We start from the raw sequence: 19,357 nt of genomic DNA on the forward strand, positions 1-19,357 counted from the left end.
CCTTCCAGAGAGCAGTCAGGTGGCCTCTCTAATGACTACTTAAACAGTTTCCAGGTACAGTAGTGGGATGCAACAATGTCTTCTGACAGGGTTTTAAAACATATCACTTACCACATCATCTCTGTCTTCCCACTCCACCTCAGAAAGATCCACACTGCTGTAGTTAGGCTTTCTTCGTTTCTTCCCCTCTTCATACTGGTACAAAAAAGGTGGAATAGTTAGCACATCCTGTTTCATTTGCACAAAGATTTTCACATCAGAAGATTAAAAAAAAATTCTAAATGCACACTGATGGTCTGTAATACATTTAGCAGTAGATAGCTTGATTCACACAAAATGAACAGTACTGCTGCAGAAATGCTCCCTGTGAACTAAAAGCCTAAAACTCATGATCATTTGCATGATCTCTTGCCATGATGCAGAGCTTTTCTTGATGGACACACAGGGAGGTCAAACTCAGCTGTTGTACGTTCTTCTCCCCATATGGAAAATACAGGAGACCTTGGATCTTAAAGTTTATGTTAAATATCTCCAACTGGCTCTTTCAGCTGTGCCGGAAGTTATATTTACTGTAATCTTATCAACAAAATGTTTACCCATTTCACTTCAAACAAGATAAGATGCAAGTCTTTGGGAAGTATGGTGTTAGCATTTGCTGATATTTCATTTTATCTACAACTTCATGGGGAAAAGTGACATAGTAATAATGATAATGTAGGGGGTTTTATCACTCCTCACTGTTACGCTGTAAATCGCACATTTAAAATAAACATTCTCGTGTCAAATTAATTTGACACCGAGGTGTTTATAACGTGGGAAATTCTGCCCTCTGCTGAACACTCAAAATCAGCCTCTTAGCGCAACCACACAAACCTGGCTCAGTGGAAGAAAGAAGTACTTAGGAAGAATAAAGAATCTGACAGGATAAGTAAAATAGGAGAGTGCATTTGAAAAAAGAGTAAATTTGGGAGAGGATTGGCAAAATGTGAAATCCGGTCTTTTATCAAGAGAAACCACAAGTCTCTTTATGAGGTATGACAGCAGACATTGTGATGTGTGAAACATCCCCAGATTGCTTTTGTTACTCCTCAGCAGCACCACAGAAGGATTGAAACTGTACCTGCAAGGCAATATATATGGTTGATTCTCCTCCCTCAGGCCAGGACCAACTGCACCATAAACCAAACCTGTCAGTGTTTGAGACAAGCAATTCATCACCACAGCCAGTGGAGCAGGCACTTTCAATCACGTTCTGCAGATTACAGAGACCAAGGGAAAGCCTTGCTCTCTGAGCATTAGAAAGGTTGCTCCCATCCTTTTTTTTCTCTGAATTAAAAATTCTCATACAAATCCCACAGTTGCTTTTGTAGACCACACTACTTAAAAACAGGAACAACAATAATCCTTCTGAACAGAAAACTTTTAAAAATATCAAGTACAGCATATTAACACAAAGAGATTTTGAGATGTAGCACTGTAAAGTTTCTCCCAGCACAGGCTTCACTGAGCTTCCTTAATTTTTGCTCATTAAAAATTGGATACCCCAGTTTTTCTTACCCCAGTTATTTTAGGAAATTCTGTGGGATAAAATCCTAAGTCAATTCTCATTCTGTTGCATAAAAAATTCCCAGTAACTCTGTTGGTGAAAGTTCTGGGAAGTGATGCAGATGCAATTGAAAAGTATTTTCATGTGCTTTCCTTGCCCTCTGCTAAAACCCACTGCACTTGTAATAAGGTTGTCTACTTACTTCTTCTCTACTACTATTCAACAGATGGGTAGAGAGATGTAAAGAATTTCTACTTTCAGCACGTGCTCATACTCCAGACTTTGAATTCAGGCAGCTCAGTCCTACAATTAATTTTTGCTCTGTGACAGCCCTGATAGCCAGAGAGATAACTACACCCAAATACTGAAGTACAGAATTTGCAGCCAATATAATTAAATCTCACAAGAATAACACATGAGAGGATAACATCCCATTCATTACTAGGGCTTGATTTCTCTAGCTGTGTTTTGCAAGTCTTTCATTATGGCTGCAGCAATATCAATATTATCTTTAATCTTCACAGGGAGTAACTACATCTATTCTCTGTGGCTGCACCAATTAACCAAATAAATCTTTGATCTGATTTAGTCATTGTAGAATAGAAATGGTTACAGTCAAGCTCTGAAATCCTGAGGGCTGAACAGTGTTACAAAGACATGAGCTGGGATCATCTGAGTAGAGCAAACAGCTCCTGTACTGACTCCAATGTTTAATTACATCCCCCCTCACAGATGTTGAAGAGCTTCTGGGCTGTACTGCATTCTCAGACATGTGCAGATTTTTATTTAGGACAAGAAAAGTTGATCTTGTGTGTCTGACAGCAGAAGCAGGCTTCAAACCCAAGGTAAACCATTAGCATCATATTATGGGGCTAGTATTTATTTTAATCATATAGATTCCACACCTTACGCTCAGAGAGCAAAAACCAAAGGCAAACAAATGGAGATTTGGATAAAACATCCAAAGTTCTGCAGAAAAGAATCAGAAGCATTCATGTCTTAAAAATTCATAAAAGAAGACATAAAGTCAAAATCCCAGTGGTCAAGCAAGAGTTAGGCTCTATAAGCATTCAAAGGAATTGCACGTGCACTTAGGACAGGAACTAATGCATTTAGGACAGGAACTAATAATCTTCACGAAAATATCACCTTATTCCCAGCAGTAAATTTACATTATGCTTATGTAAACAGGGCATCAAACACCAAGGCAAGCAGATCAGATATAAAATACTTCATAAAAGTAATGCTGAAATGTCCATTCTCCTCTAGCTTCTTTCTGGTTTTATTGCTTAACTAGTTTCTTACTAAAAGTTATTCATGGACACTGAAGCAATTCCCCAGATTTTAAAAATAGAATTCATCTGTATATTCTTCTCTGGTAGCAAACCTAATCTAACCTTTTATCTCTGAGGCTCCTGGGTAAAGTATAAAATGCTGATTGGAGCCTGAAGCCAAACCCATCTGCAAGATTACTATAAAGCATTGAAAAAATCATTAAGGGACCCATTGGGAAAGATAGAAACTAGGAATTCTACCAAATTACTCTGATATAAGTACAGGAGAAAAAGAGCTAGATTTAAAATGTGTGCTGCTAATCTTTGGCTTATATATAATATGAGGTGAAATTATATAGCAGTTAACCCCAGGGAGGGGAAAAAAATATACTGAAAAGTGTTAAGTATCTGGACCTCAAAAGAAGGAACTTTTGGTCTGCTCAAAACTACAGGATGGTGAGATTTGTTTGTGAGGAAAACCCATGATTTGGTTTTTCCATTAGAATGAGCTTTATCATATCTTACTCAGTATCTTTTGTTTGAGACTGGGCCAGACCCTTACAGCATCGGATGATTCAAACAATGTGTGATGTGTGTTGCTAAAGACTGATCCACACTTTTTCACCACCCTGTACACAACCATTTACATGTGCCATTATTAAACTCTTTGCTTTGATTTTCTTTTCTTTTTTTTTAAATTTTTTTTTAATACAAGCAGTCCCATATGCCTTGAATATGACCAGCCACGTGTTTATAGTCAGAGTGTAGCAATCTGATCAAGGACAGAGCAAGCTACATCTTAACAGCTGCAATCTTGGGTCTAAGGTGATTGGAATTTCTCAGACGTGTTCCATCTGGATAATGGGGAGGTGGGAGAGAGGAAGTTGCTGTGATAGTAGCCTTGGAAGCATCACCAGATTTTAATGAACTTTCTAAGCCACAATGTGGAATCATCTGTGAGAAAAGCACCTCCTAAAAAACAACCAAGATCTAGAGAGGTAAAATAATTTCAAGGAATACCTCTCCATTACCAAACTACAAATGTGTACAAAAGTAAGGAATTAGGTACTGGAAAAACTTATCCAATTTTAAAACATAACATCATTCAATGAAGTTTCATCTTTTTGAATTAGCATGTCAGAATTCAGATAACGTATAAATTTCATCAGGTGTATTAATGTCATCAGCCTTTGAGAATGACCCCTTTTTCTTTTGTTTAGAGGAGACAAGTGAAAATATGCAAATATATTTTGCTGAGCTTGAATTCTACATAATAAAATTCTGCACAATATAATTGTTTCTATAACTAACTTGCACTAAGCCATCTTACAAAGGTATTCCTGTCTACAAAGTCTGGTGGGAAATCTTGAATGAAACAGTATCAGAGGAAAGGCAAAAGTAACTAAAATTACACACTTTTCCATGCAGTTTTAAATAAACAGGCAGAGATTGTAAGCACTGTCTTATTTGCATTTCCCTGGTCTGGGCGGTTTTTCAGCTCCCTCCCTTCCCTCAGACTCTGCACACTAAAGCTGCCACTTATTTATTGTCTGGGGTACCTCTGACTGTCATGCAAAGCCTGCAGCTTTTGGGGTGGGAATTGCACCTGACCTGACTTCCCATGGTCAATGCAACATCCAAGAGCTTCACCAGCCCTCCCAGCACGAGCTGCTGCTCTGTCCCACTGCTCCCACTGTGCAAGGGGAAAGTGTGATTTATAAACAAACAAACAAATAAAACAACAAAAAACCCCAAACAAACAAACAAACAATAGTAATAAAAAAATCCCTTCCCTGCTTCACCTGTTATAACTGGCAATACAACATCACCCCCAGTGACTGAGCCTTCATTCTCCATGTGCTACTTAGCTCCAAAACATTCTGCCTGGGGATACATGTGAAGCAGCATCTTAATCTAAATCACTGCTGCTTGGCCTTTAAGCTCTTTATTTCATTTGGAATACTTTTTTCTCTGCTCACATGGTCCTGTTTTGTCATTTGTGATACTTTAATTTCAGTTTCCATCCAGTCTGCAACTTCAAAGGATTGCTTATTGATCTGCACTTAGCCTTGAATCTATAGAACACGGATAGGTGTTCAGCCAAAAACCAAAGTTTGTTTCAAACCTCACAAACAAACAAACAAACCTCCTTAGTTAATATTAAAAAGGTAACACCTTGATTCTCTTAGGAAAATAGGAAAAACATCTTCCCTGTCCAAAGACAGATTTTCATGACCAGCCTATTATTTAAGATGTTAATCCAGAAGTTCCTAGGTTATGGTTGGTAGTAAAAACCAGTTACTTTGGACTGCTTCTCCATGCCAGATGGTAGTGAAAAACTGCTGCACTTCAAAATTTGCAGAAATACTGCAAAGAGAAGCTGAAAACAGGAGCTATGCCATTTGCTAGTGAAAAGAGAACAATTTAATTCTAAGTTTCCAAGCGGAGAAAAAGTAGGAATTATTAGATGTGCCAGGTACACAGGAGAGCCCTCTAGAAAAACAATAGAAGAAAATAGTTCTTTTGCCACATGTATTTACTAAATCTGTCTACTCACTCTCCTAATATGTGTTTGCTTTTCAAACAGTGCAGTAATGTTTAAAATGATAAAGCAATGTAGAAATACACATAGTGAAGTAAAAGTCAATACAAAATACCAGCTTAAAGTCCCACACCCTGAGCCTGGCCAAGGAGTTCCTCAGCTGAGCTCAGGTTCTCAGGTGGATTGCAGACAATTACCACAAAAACATGGATGTGATTTACTCCACTGAAGAAAACAACCCCTCTATTTGGGATTTTATTTGCATTCTCGGGATTTATCATTCGGGATTATGTAAAACTGGCAGCTGCTTATAATTATTTGGGGTTCGAGTAGAAATAATTAAAAACATCTGCCTTTATCTTAATACTACCAGACTTAAACCCATGAGCTCAGTTATACCTAACTTCAAAGCTGAAAGCAAAGAATAAAAGAAAGCTTCGCATATTGCTAACAAATTTTCAGTGATTCATTTATATGTACAACCAGTTATTCAACAGCCTTCAAACCTTTAATTATCTTTTAAATATATGTAATTTTGCACTTCTAATTAGATAGCAATTTAATGCTCTCACAGGGATTCAGATGGGCTGTCTTTTTTGAAATGTAAACTCCAATAGGAATAATCATTGGCATTCAAGTGATTGAATTCTTCAGTTATTTAAATGAACGTGAGGCATTTACACTGCTCAAATCATTTAAATATTCTGCTGTCAGCTACAGCTGTAGAGTTTTATGGAGTCAATGAATAAAGCAAGGGTAAGTGTAGGTTATCTCACGTTCCAGGCAGGACTCCCCAGAGAGAAATGAGATTTGCTGCTTCTGAAAGGCTAACACCGCTTAAGTGGGGCATTAATGTTTCCCCTGACACTCGGATTTCTCTGTTTTCCTATATTAGGAGCAACAAATTTTCTCAAAATTTACAGCTACAAAAGACTTAATACTGATCTAGAATCTTCAAACACTCCAGGTCCTTCAGCTTAATGCAACACACGGTGACAGTTCACATTCTAAGGGTGAAATGGGAACTCACTCAGGCACCTGAACCACCAACATGTTTTGGTGAGGGCACTGAATTATTACACAAAGGTTTTGATTTCAGGTGTAACTTTCCCAGTCAAGACTGATCAAGTTAAAGATGTGCATCCTTGTATAGAAAAGCATCAGTTGAATTCATTTACAGTGGTAAGAGCATTCACAAACAGCCATTCATAAACCCCATTACAAGTCTTACAGAGCTTGAGAGTAAGAATAGATGTCTCCAAATCTTCTCAGAAACAGAGGATTTTGATTTAAACCCAGAAATATTACAAAATCTTTAGTAAGCAGGGATGTTATTAGATTAGTTCATAAATTAGAACGCATTTTTAATCTCAGATTTATTTTTAAAATGGTAGAATGTAAATAAAAGATGCAATTTTATTCAAGGACATATGCATTTGTCTTTAAATGCATATTTTCTTAAGAATACTCGGGCTTCTTGTTCAGGAACGCTGAGTGTTCTACCCTAGTAATTACTGAAAAAAAATGAAACCTGCTCCACTCCCTGAACAAAAATACAAATCCCTATGATTCAAAAAAGCCACGAACTTCATAAAAACTGGTGGCAACCTTGCTATTATTTATTGAAAACCACACAAGCATTAGGGCTGAGAGGCAGCAGCACAAACCCCTACCACCAGATAATGTTCACAATGCTGTGATCTGTGACTGTGGCTGACACTCATCTTCCAGGGACATTCCTTAATTTCTCTGCAATCCCACTACACTTCCCTAAAAAAGCAGTTTTCCTGTGGCACCAACCTTTAACAGACTGCAGAGTGACAATGGCAGTAATGAGCCACAATTAATTAATTAAACCACAATTAATACAGTGTGCGTTTTTAAGGGAATGCAAAAGGTATTTATCCCTTGTTTCTCATTCTTCCTTTACATTCAGTAAACTCGTTTCTTTGGCAAAGTGTAGCATCATCAACATGACATATTTTCATTTTAAAATCTAACAGGGTAACACCTGGCACACACCACAAGTGTTAAGAGGCTCCTGAAAAGCAGATTAAATCTGACATGATCACAAATGAGGAAGGCTGTGTCCTCATGTGCACATTTCACTACAGGTAAGGAGCCTCATACGCCAAGTTAAGAAAAAACTGAAAATTCACTATTGAACTGCCAAACAATTTATTACTTTTTAAATTAGCAGTAGGTCGAGGTTTTCAAGAGAATATAAAATTACAAATTACATCACGCAACTGAAAATATTCTCTCGTAGAAAATAAACTACCACTCTGTAAAAATATAGACTTTTAGTCAAACTCAGCATATAGAGGCATTCTGATGTATCAAAGCAGTATTTTTAAAAAGGGGTTTTCCCATCAGCTATAGTCTGTGGAGCTCACCCTGGGGTGCTTCTGGTAGGAAAGGAGACTTAAAAAGGGCATAGTACAGGAAAATGCGCAATGGATGCTCTTCTATGCTATGTAACAAAAATTAAAATAAAATTTTAAAAAAGTGGGAAAAAGGAAAAATATAAAAACGGGGCACAATTCCGGCGAGAACGAAGGGCTGCGGAGGCAGCGGGCGGTGCCAGGCCGGGCCCGGGCCCGCGCTGGGGCAGCGCCCTGGGCGGAGCGGCGGCGCCACCTGCCGGCCGCCGCCCCGCACTGCAGCCGCGGGCACAGGCCCCGCGGGCTGGCCCCGTGTCCCCAGGGCCATGCCCCAGGGCCATTCCCCAGGGACATTCCCCAGGGCCATTCCCCAGGGACCCTCGGCCCCGCTTCATCCGCTTGTTTGTCGCGACTCATCGCCCTGCTAACGTCCGGTGAGGAACGGAACAAACAGGTTCTTTCTGGTCCCTCAGCGGGACGGGGGACGGTGGAAGCTCCCAGGCAGCGCTAGGGCTGCTCCAGCAGCAGCTCAGGATTCAGGGAGCGCCTTCCTCTCCTTCCTGCGACCCAACCACGAGCACCCAACCCGTCAGCCTCACCGAAAGCCAAGTTTATTCAAAAAACCAGCAGAAGAATCCAGCAGCAGCTCAGGATTCAGGGAGTGCCTTCCTCCCTGCAATCCAACCACGAGCACCCAATCCATCAGCCTCACCGAAAGCCAAGTTTATTCAAAAAACCAGCAGAAGAATCAAGAGACAAAGTCTCCCAGAAAATAATTTTAAAATATAAACCCAATAGAATAATCATAATCAGCACAAAAATGCAGCCAGCTTAATGATTACATGCGCTGCTCAGCGTTAGATAAAAATCTGGGGCAGCAGGAAGCATTCTGTGCTGTTTGCTATCCCGCCTCTCTGCTCTGTGTCCCAGAAGACAGTTCCTTAGAAAGCAGTACATCAGCTCCAGAACTAATAGATACAGGGTTAGGAACTCAGGAATTTAGCAATATTCTGGTTTTACATCACTGCCGGAAAATATAACAACAGGATAAACCAGAGTGGATCAAGTCAGTAATCAATGAGACTTGAATGCAAACCTAAGACAGAAATCATTTGAGAGAGTATCTTTAGTGAATTATCTAATTCCAGATCTACGGCCTATTTTCACATAATTATTGTCACAAATTCCATGGAATATTACAATGGTATCGGGATTTGGCCTGCAATGTTAAACCAAGGGCCCAGGCCAGCAATCACTTCACTCTCAAAAACTCCACTGAAATCAGCAGGAGACTCTCATTACCCACCACTGACAGAACCCAGAGGTAAAAATGACTCTTCCAAAAACCTGAAATGCACAGACCATGAATATATCACAGTGAGTTCCCCTAGCTGACAGCTTATGGGCTACTGACCAACATTTTGATTTTAAAAAGAGATTCCATTGTATAAGGTAATGAAGTAAGTGCCATCAAGATGTACATTTGGTGAGGGATAGTTACAGCACACAACCTTTTGCCTCAGTAAAGCAAAACATCAGAAATTAGAAAGCAGGTAAGAGCCTCTGTCAGTGTTAGAGCTATCCACAGTTCCTTGACCTCATTACCTCATTATCTATTATATACTGAATAAAAACTAATAATTATGAAATAAGTAATTTGCCCAAAGAGAAAGGGACACTACAGCAAAGACAAGAGTTATTAAACTGTTGTGGTGTAGAGAGAGAACTTTCATTTAAATACATTCCTGTGCCTTGCAAACCTGGGATGTCAGATTTACCCATTGAAACATCCTTGTTGCACTTTTCCTAAGTTCTACTCCAGTTAAAAACCAAACTAAGTGCAAACATAAATGTTAATTTAGTGTGTAATTCCTAGCCCATATCTTAGAAAGAAAAATTCTTTTGCTTGGTGAAGACTTCAAATATGCTAATGACTCAATAAATCAAGCTTGTCAATAATTTCATTTTCAAATTAAATTATCCAACCAGTTAATATTTCTGTTTTCTACTGAAATATTGTTGAAATTGGACATTGGAGATCCTGCATGAGAAACACATGTGGCAACCATGTGGCCACAGCAGTGGGACCATTAATGCCAGTGCTTTCCAGTGGTGATGGAACACTTGGCAGGGTTGTTCCTAAACAATGATGCAACCAGGAATGCACCAGCCCTCTGGGGTGTTAACTTGATAAACATTTGCAAAACAGTGACTTTATTTTTCTTGCTGTGATTAGTGCAAACAAGATGATAAGGGGAAGCTAAAGGTAAAAATTGCTGCTATTTCTCTTTTAGTACAGAAAATCCCTAGTGCTCCTATTTTGCTTAAAAATACGCTTTATTGAAATTTCTGCACATATATTAAATTAACTTTAACACTTTAGCATGACAAATAGGGGTTATTACACAGCACTAGAGCATTCCAACATTCCATTTCAATGTAAAATGAACATAATTATAGCAATTTTTGGCTTTGCTATTTTGCAGTAATGGAGGTCTGCATCTTTTGCAGAAGCAAATTGTATATTTATTTTCCTAGGGTTTTTTTCATGTTAAGTGTTGTTTCCAGAGGCAAATTTACCAAGAACTATGATGGGTTATGAAACAATTTAAAGTATCTGCTCCATTGTATTTAATTTTTAATGAAGGCTAGGAAAAAAAAACCCAAATGCAACACACAGCTAAATAAAACAGATCAATAAATAGCATTCTTACCAAAGGCCTGAGTTCTGGGTGAGTCAAAATATATCCATTGTTTGTAATTGCAAAAGCATATCCATGAATTCCTAACTGTAAAAGTAATGAGAAAGAAATACTGATTAGCATGGTCTCCAGTAAACACTTCAACAAAAATCAGGCAATAATTTGGCTTTCCAGGGCACCTGGCATGCCCAGCCCTTATCCACACAGTGCTTTGCTATAACATAGGCAAAGATCCTTGACATTTTGTGCAAGTGAGAAGCTGTCATGTGATGAATTCAGCCCAGAGCATGATTTTACACTGTCCCACAACTCTGCTGTCCAGGGCACTTGCTCCTATGTGTGATAGAGGCAATTAAATATTATATATACATATAAAATATAGCTATATATGAGATGCCATAGCATGTGGCATTCAGCACATGGGCCAGGGCAAAGAGATGCTGGGATATTATAAATTCCCCATTCCCAGGAGTGCACAGTTTTCTTCACTCGTTGTTAAAGAACCACTTCACTCAAAGATAAGGAAAGCACAGCTACAGTGGGCAACAGTGACCTGTCCTATGTGATATTTACATCTTCCCATCTTAAAGGCTCTCTGCTAATTCCAGTTCAGCTGGAGCCACAAAAGGCAGATATTTCTGCCAAAGAATTTCCTCTAAGTTTTCATCTTTGTACTGAGTGGAACTGTGGGAGATTCACTGAGAGCAATGAGATGCTTGATTGAGGCCTAACAGTGCCCAAATTTAGCATTGTACTTATTTAAATAAAAATGCTGGTCTATTTAATAATATGCTTATTACACAGTTGATTGCATCCACTGAATGCAACAAATGTGCCTTTAAATCCTTCATGTGGTCATTCAAACATCCCTTCTTAGCATAAACATGCAGCCAATGTAGACTTTTTCTACAGGTTCACTATGTGTCTTTTGCCATGCAGAGAGTATCTTCCTATCCATCTTTAGGCACTTTTTTAAATTCTTCAAGTATTTAAAAAAAAACAAAAAACAAAGGAACTTGAAAGTCCAGCACTATCTTGCTTTGATATTTACTTTCCAGTTCTCACTACTAAATCTTTTTGTTTAACTTGAGTGCATTCTTAAATGCTTTCCTGAAGTGGGTCTTTAGGAATTTGTCTGACACGAAGCAACTTGAGCAAGGCTGAAAAGTCAGAATCCTTTCTAAGAGGCAAAAGGGAGATCAAGTTTATTGGATTCTGTGATTTTCTGGAAATATAAATCAGACTATGATATTATGGCAAGGTCACAGGTAAAACATTCCAGGTTAATTTATAGTGTCTCTGTATGAATGGTTGTATATGGTCAACTGTATCTGCCACACAGAAGATTGTTTCATAAATTAGTGGTTTTCCTACAGCAATAAACTTCAGTGAGAGCAATAGAAGGTGATATGTTCTTGGCATCTCTTCATAAAGGAGGGATAACCAAAATAATAACAGTGGACATATTTTAACTATTATAGTGTGACAAGGGAATGAGCTGTTGGCTAAATATCAGATCTCAAGTGTAATTGTCTGTGTCGATAACTGCAGAATGACATCCAGGCAATGGAAGTCAGGTAAGGAAACAAATGTGGGTGGTATTTTTCACAGGAAAAAAGCATTTGCCTGTTTGAGACCTACACAGGATCCTGTGTAGCATTTATCATGTTCTGTGCAATGTGTGAAACTGCACAGCCTCTGCAGTATCTGAGTGATGCTACCATTTACAGCAGCACTGCCATTTTAAACCTTGAATTCTGTCTCTAAATCACAGATCCAGAAACAAAGAAACCTTTTGCTAACTGTCATAAAATGTCACATGGAAGTCAAATATTACCGAATCCAACCCCACCTTACTCAGGAGAAACTGCCACTGACATCTGGGGATGTTTAGTCAAGGTAACAACTGCTGCAAACAGCTTATTGCTATTATTCATCTTCCTCAGCATAAAATCCACCTCATCCAAGCTGAGAGAATTCCAGGCCAGCAGACTTCTATTTTCAACCATTATTTTATATCCCTGTGTGAATTTTCTGTCACGTGTTGCCTCTGCAGGAATGGCTCCCAGGGGTGATTATGCTCTTGCAATTGCAGAGTCTTTGTTTAGGGCATGTGGGACTGAAGCTATAACTCAAATGATCTCACTAACCCAACTGCATTGCTTGATATTGGTGCCTCCTGAAATAATCCTCTCTTGCAGTACATCCTACAATATAAAACATACCTTCAAATAAAAATCTAATATTCAGCAAATGGATCATATATTACTTCCACAGAAAACTAGTTCTTAAAAAACTTCTTTTCTGAATCAGTCTCACTCTGTTCCAATACCCATTATTTGGGCCTCCCACCCTTTCTAGATTCTCATATTCAGACTATGTCCAAATCTCACAGATTATTTAGGAGAACATCACCGTTACTTGGCTTTTCCTATGCAGCCATGCACAGCCAAGCTTTTATTTCTGCAGGTACCACAACATTGTTCTTCCTTCTCACTACAAATGAAACTTGCTCTCCCCACAGCTCCTTACAGGCAGCTCCAAAGATTGTGTCCATTGCTCCAAATTTAGCAAAGGAGCAAATTTTGCTCCTTTCTCCTCTACCTTCTACAGATTCAGTATTTCTGCATGCACAGAAGTGTAACATTTTTTAGCATTGCTGTTAGCAAACTTTGTTGGTGTGTGCACTGAGAGGGTGCCCTGTTATTTATTCTGAGCAGCAATGCCTCTGTCACTGTGCTCTGACATCAGTGTGGAGTCACCTGCTGCCTCTCCTTATAGCCTGCAACATTTTTCTACCTGGGACAGCCTATCTGTGCTGGGTTTGCACAGCCCCTGTCCTAGTGGGATCCAGGTCACAGGAATTTACTCCAATTCACCTTATCAATATTATTGGCACTCTTTTTTATGCATCATTTTTATCAAATTCTTGTTTAATTTAAACTTTCCAGTTACTGTATATTGATCCAGGAAATCATTTGGTAAATCCTAATGTATTCAAATTAGAATTGAAATTGATGGGAGGAATTTTTATGTGGGAATATTGGAAGGCACTCACAAGTCAGTTTCTTCCTCCACCCTGTTAGAATCACTAAATGAGAACATGGCAAACAATTAAGAGACAATTTGTATGATATACGAATTTATGCTCCTTACAGGTGCTGTCAAAATGAAGGTATTCCAGGGGCTGGCCTCTTTACCAAAGGCTGTCTGCAATACTGTGTTACATGCTTGTTAGTTATGCAAAAAAATCCACTAGGAATTAACAGGAAAATATTAATTTAATTTTCATTTGCGAATAGCAGGATACTATAGTAAAACATTTCAGACATGGAGAAGTAGTGAAATACTAATGTACTGCATCAAATTTAAATGAAAAGTAATTACATTTTGTATTTGCCTGAAGCCTACTTTTACTGAGTGCAACATTTCACAAGAGATATAGTGGTTCAAGTTTTGAAATTTTTTATGATAATTCATTTTAAGACTTTTACTGTAGAGTTGTCACTGACTTCGGAAAACTATGTGGAGGAAAATATTTAGTGGATAGTGGGTAGGAGAGAAGGAAGCACTAATCTGGTTAAGCAGGAACTTGTTTAAGTTCTTGCAATGTGCCACTTTCTTTAATTCCAGGAGACAGAGAATTGGGACAGGAAGAATTACACACAAACAGGAAGCTTAAAGCCACATTAAGGATAGCTTTTCATTAGAAGTTATGCAGTTTTTCAGCATGATTCTTTTGGTTATTTTGACTTGTGTTCTGGCTATATTTCATAGTTTGATTACTTCATTGATTTTAATATGGACAGTATTTAATATTATCCTCTAGACCACAAAATGTGGTCAGTATTTCATATTACCCTCTGATTCACAAAAATGTGAAAATCAGGCCATATTTTAACTTAGGTTTTAAAAAGGCACTTGATCTCAGACACTACAGAGGTAAAATTCCTGGGGTAAATGGGTGAAATAATGGAGCGATGTAAGTACAAACAATAACAATATATTAAATTAATTATGTTATATTTGAGGCGTTATACTGAATATAAATTATATATACACCATTTTGTGCATTACCTTGTATTTTGGAATAGTTTTTAAAAGCTCTTTAACTGGAACATCTGTGCCAACCACTCCCAGGAGAATTCCTTTAGACCTCTGAAAAGAACAATAAAAGATGCACTCAGAACCACAATAATAATAAACATTCTCGCCACTTATTTCACGTTGCAGCTACACTGTGATATTGAATAGATAACAGACAAATTATTTAAAAAGTGGGGAAGGCAGGCACTGGTACAATTCAGCTGATCAAGCAGTAATTAAATCAATAATATTGCTCCTTTCTGCTTTATTTACAATTCACATAGAAAAGACATGCAAGGTTTTGATAGCTGTGAGTCCCTCTATTGAAATTTTTCACATGCAAATAGGTTTAAAATTAAAAACTACGGTTAAAAATATGTTACTCCTGTCTTTCCCAATATCGCCTATCATTTGATAAACAAAAGAGAAAGATCAAGCATTAAGGGAAAAGTACACTTAAGTTACTTTAACAGTCTGTTGAATTACTGAAGTTAAATGGATACATATATAATAGACATAAAACTAATTAAATTTTGAGTTATATCAGAGCAAAGAGGAAAATTATACATAATGTTTACTACAAAAAAAGCAATACAGAAGTAAGAAAGCTGTAAGACCTAGTGTCATCTGAGATTTTTCTTCAGACATAGGGTTTCATCATTTTACCATGGTTTCTAGAGCATGGGTATTTGGGATTATTTGTCCACATTTTTATGCTAATAAAGGGATTCTAACTTCAGACAAAATAAGAAGAAAAGAAAAAAATTTAAGAGTTGGCTAAAATCTAATTAGATCCCTGAAAGCAACTTCACATCAGTCACACCATTATCACATGACATAAATAATCTGAGTACTTACAGTCTCATTTTGCTTACTAAATACTGGCATGGCAACAGTTGTCATCAACACCAATCCCTGATCATCAGCAAGCTATATTTGAAAAAGAAATACTATCTCTGAGAACTAAGGGACAATTACAAGCATGTGATTGCATTTTTCAATTACGTTATTTCCATTTTAAATGAGATAAGGCAGTTTACCCAAATGACAGTGATGCAGCTGGACCTGCAGTCAGTGCAGCTCAGCCCAGCCCAGCCCAGCCTGCCCATCACAGCCCCTCCAGTGCAGGAAAAAAGCCTCCTTCTCTCTCCCTCTGCAGGCTGCCATGGGAGAGAGAAGGGGCTGGGATGGCTGTGGAAGCAGCAGGAGCAGCAGCAAAGCAGCTGGAGCTCTGCCTCACATCCCTCCCACTGCCAGCTCTGCCTAAGCTGCCTCGAGCCGTTTTCTCCCAGCCAAGGGCAAGTGGCCATGAGCTGTGTGGGTTTTGTTCTGGTCCAGACCAAGATCTCAGCTCACACAGCAGCACAAAGGATGACAGCCAGTCAGGATCCCAGGAGTGCCTTTGCTCCAGCTGCCTTCAGAGGTGCCATGAAGCACTAATTGATTCTTCACATCAGGTTTCAATGCATTTTTTCAGTTTAGGGAGCAAACAGATCTCCTGACCTTAGTTCCATTCAAGAGAAACTTATAGGGTGTTTATCACTGGCCACAGGACAGTGAGAGTGCTCAGATTGTCTCCTCCCTGTTCAGATGAACCTCTGTCCAGAGGCAGAGCCTGGCTGGGGAGCTCCAGACCAGCACTGCTCTGTGCTATCCATCTTCACCAGCAACGTGTGAAAGACAACTTAAGTAGGAGGTAGAGAGTTATTGTTCAACCCTTTCTGTCCCCGGGGACAGATATTAAAGCTGAAGAGGTTTATCCAACATTTGAAAGTGTGACACAGACAGTTATGACCTCAAGTAGAGATTTTGTAGAACACAAATTCTGCTTTGCTTCACCTGTGTTCAGCCAGTTGGGTGCAGCAACAGGGACGATCTTGCTGAGCAATACTGTGGGTGACATTCATGCTCACTTGTGACTGTGACATTCTCCTATCACTCTTACATCTCTATCATCTTTTCTACACTCAAGTAGAACTTCTCATCACGGTTTTTTTTCTTTTTACAATTTTGCAATTTATTTTTTTGCTTTGTTTGTGTTTACACAGGTTTTCTTATAATGAAGCAATAGCAATTGGCTCCCCACATTCTCAGAAAACAATTCGTACATTATGATAAATATTCCTTTTGAAGCATATTCCACATTAACAAATCAGACAAACAAAATCTAGAAAATTATGCGTCCTCCCAGTCTTCTTCAGGAGGATTTTAAGTTTCTTAAACAAGTATATTTCCTGAAGCATGGCACTATCTCATGGTGAGAGGGAATGTTTGCAGACATTAGACAGGAACACAAATGGGATTTAGAGTCAAGAAGGTTTACATCTGATAAGGAATCACCAGGGATATGAGGTGGAACGAACTTACAATCATATTTCCTTTTTGTTTTGTTTTGTTTCCTTGTTAGCAAGAAGAGATAATTCTAACCCTAATATAATCTTTTCTCTATCAAGGAATAGTAAGTTATTAAACAAACAAGAAAAAAAACCAAAAAACTTGGCAAAACTTTGTGGGTTCAAAGGCTGCACTTGAAACTCAAATTCAGCCAAACCAATGTAGGAATTTCCACTCCTTGGCCAGAGTAGTAGTGTCAAGGACACTGATATGATTTGTGGGGAGAGGAGCCCAGGAAGTGGAAAAGCATTCTGCTGATTACAAGGTGAAATTTTGGAGCACTTCAAGATTTTCTATGATTGCCCTGGGTAGTTTTCTCTGACATCATGTTTTGGTCAAGTACCAGGACAGTATTCATTTATGAGTCTGCTCACTTTCAATATATTACTACAAACAATTTAATGGATAGGATAAAGCCAAGGGACTTTCAGCAGAGTTTTAGAGTGTCTGAAATTCTTTACATGGAGAAAAAAAAACCCCACAGTCTGGAGTTCCTGGGAATTTATGAAAGAACTGCTCATTAACTCTCAAAACTGACTATGGAAGCAGGCAAGAGTGATTGCCTTGTAATTTTGTTATCTACAAGTACCAACTAGAGCTGGCTGCTGCAATCATTTCTATAGAATTGCAACTGTATAATCCAGCCTCTTTGACTTTTATTTGTTTGGCAGATGAACAGGTTGCTGACCACTTCCATAAGTGGAGTCAGCAAATAACTGGATGAGCAGGGACTTGTATTTACAATGTTTTACTGAGTCACTGCTCATCATAGCAACTCCATCATAATGGAGTTACTACCTAGTCTAAAATGATGAATGTAGTAGGCAGCATCAGTGATTTCCACCAGAATGTTCTTCTACTGGAAAGACATGGTGGTAACCATTTTACTTGGGCAACTACCCAAGGGCTATGGACACTCAGTTTCATAAAATGCTTAGCAAAAAATAACAAATCTTTGAAAGAAAATAAATCTCAAGAGGAAAAAATGCCTTCCCAGGCTAATTGTCTTGTGGATGTTTAGAATAAAGAAACAGAACTTGCTCTCTGAAAAAGGTACAGATCTCTAATGCTTAGTGATAGCAATTTTATAACTGGAGGAAAAATTCCCTTTAGAAATAGATTTAACTACATTTTTCCCTTTAATTCCTTGCTGTACACAAGTTACCCCCCCTCAGAACAACTCCAAGCAGATCTTCCAAAAAAACAAATAAAAATCATCCTCTTAGAGTTAAGCCACTTAAGAGTTTAGCCTCACACCCAGCACTAACATCCACCTCAGGACAAAGAATAAGGCAGGCTCCAGAATTCAACCAGACACACATATACAGGAAAGAATAGAAACATTTTCTGAGGTGTTCTCATTAAGAAAGAGGAATTTGAGAAACATCTCTGAAATATCTTCCTTGGGAGTCTATAGGCAACAAGAGTTACAGGGGATTGTTCGGAATTTCTGACACACCTGCCCAACCCACCCTGCCCTTCTTCCTTTGCCTGCTCTGTATAGATTTGCTTCACAATGTGCTATCTTCTGTGACCATTGCACTTTTATGTGAACTCTTCTGTGTTCGTGTCACTCTTCTGTGAACTGCACTTCTGTGTGCTGATCAGAGTCATGAGGCAGGCTGAGAGCTTCAGAGAACTGGAATTTGGTTTTTACATGGAGTAAAAGAATAAGGAATAGCTATTATTTTGGCATAGACTCAACTTATGGTCTGGGACAATATAGGAATCTGTGTGAGTGTCTTGGTTAAAGAGATGTTTCTGTGTTTGACATACAGAGTAAATGAACAAAACCCCTTATATTGTAAAATAGTTGGAGTTTGTAAATTGCTGATTCAAAAATGTTATTGAAAGTAAGTTTGCTTGTTGAGGAATGTGAGAGAGAAATTTGGAATTGCAATTAAAAAAAGATTGCAATTAACATGTAAGTGAGAATTTTTATGTGGTTTTCGGAATAGAAACGAAATATACATTACAAAACAAAGACAATAGCATCTCATCAGAAGGAAATAGATCCAAAGGAGTGCTAAGTCAAACTGTTTACTTTATGATTATTTTGTACTCCATTAGATTCTGCTTAAATGTTATAATTTTACAAAAGTGCTAAAATCACTAGTCATGTACTTCAATGAAACTGCAGCTTTCCAAATTTTCTACTTTCTAGTCCCAGTGACAGTTAATTCAGCTATTCCCAGTGACAGTTAATTATTCAAAGTATAAGGTAAAGGATGCAGGGGATGATAAATGATCCTCCCAAAAGGCTGAAATATGATAGCATCAAGATATGAGGAGGGCACAGCACTACTTACAGAAGTTAAGGATTACAGAGAAAGAGCGAATAAAGCTGTCAGGAACTTTGGGCAATAAATATCATTAAAACATTTCTGTATGGAGAAAATATGGCTCCATTCATGAGAGAATCACTAAAA

General features: G+C 38.4%; 1 protein-coding gene across 1 annotated transcript in view; it reads right to left on the minus strand.

The window, feature by feature from the left end:
- CACNA2D3 (calcium voltage-gated channel auxiliary subunit alpha2delta 3) overlaps positions 1-19,357 on the minus strand; it is a 389,621-nt gene that overhangs the window by 94,029 nt on the left and 276,235 nt on the right. Inside the window, exons 15-18 of the mRNA XM_041463788.1 lie at positions 15,393-15,464; positions 14,526-14,606; positions 10,461-10,535; positions 112-195 (exon numbers count right to left, since the gene is read on the minus strand). Coding sequence (XP_041319722.1) covers positions 112-195; positions 10,461-10,535; positions 14,526-14,606; positions 15,393-15,464 — 312 coding nt within the window. The remainder of the gene's footprint in view (positions 1-111; positions 196-10,460; positions 10,536-14,525; positions 14,607-15,392; positions 15,465-19,357) is intronic.

This window comes from Pyrgilauda ruficollis, unplaced genomic scaffold (genome assembly GCF_017590135.1).
Source record: "Pyrgilauda ruficollis isolate IOZ18807 unplaced genomic scaffold, ASM1759013v1 scaffold10, whole genome shotgun sequence".
NCBI classification, from domain to species: Eukaryota; Metazoa; Chordata; class Aves; order Passeriformes; family Passeridae; genus Pyrgilauda; species Pyrgilauda ruficollis.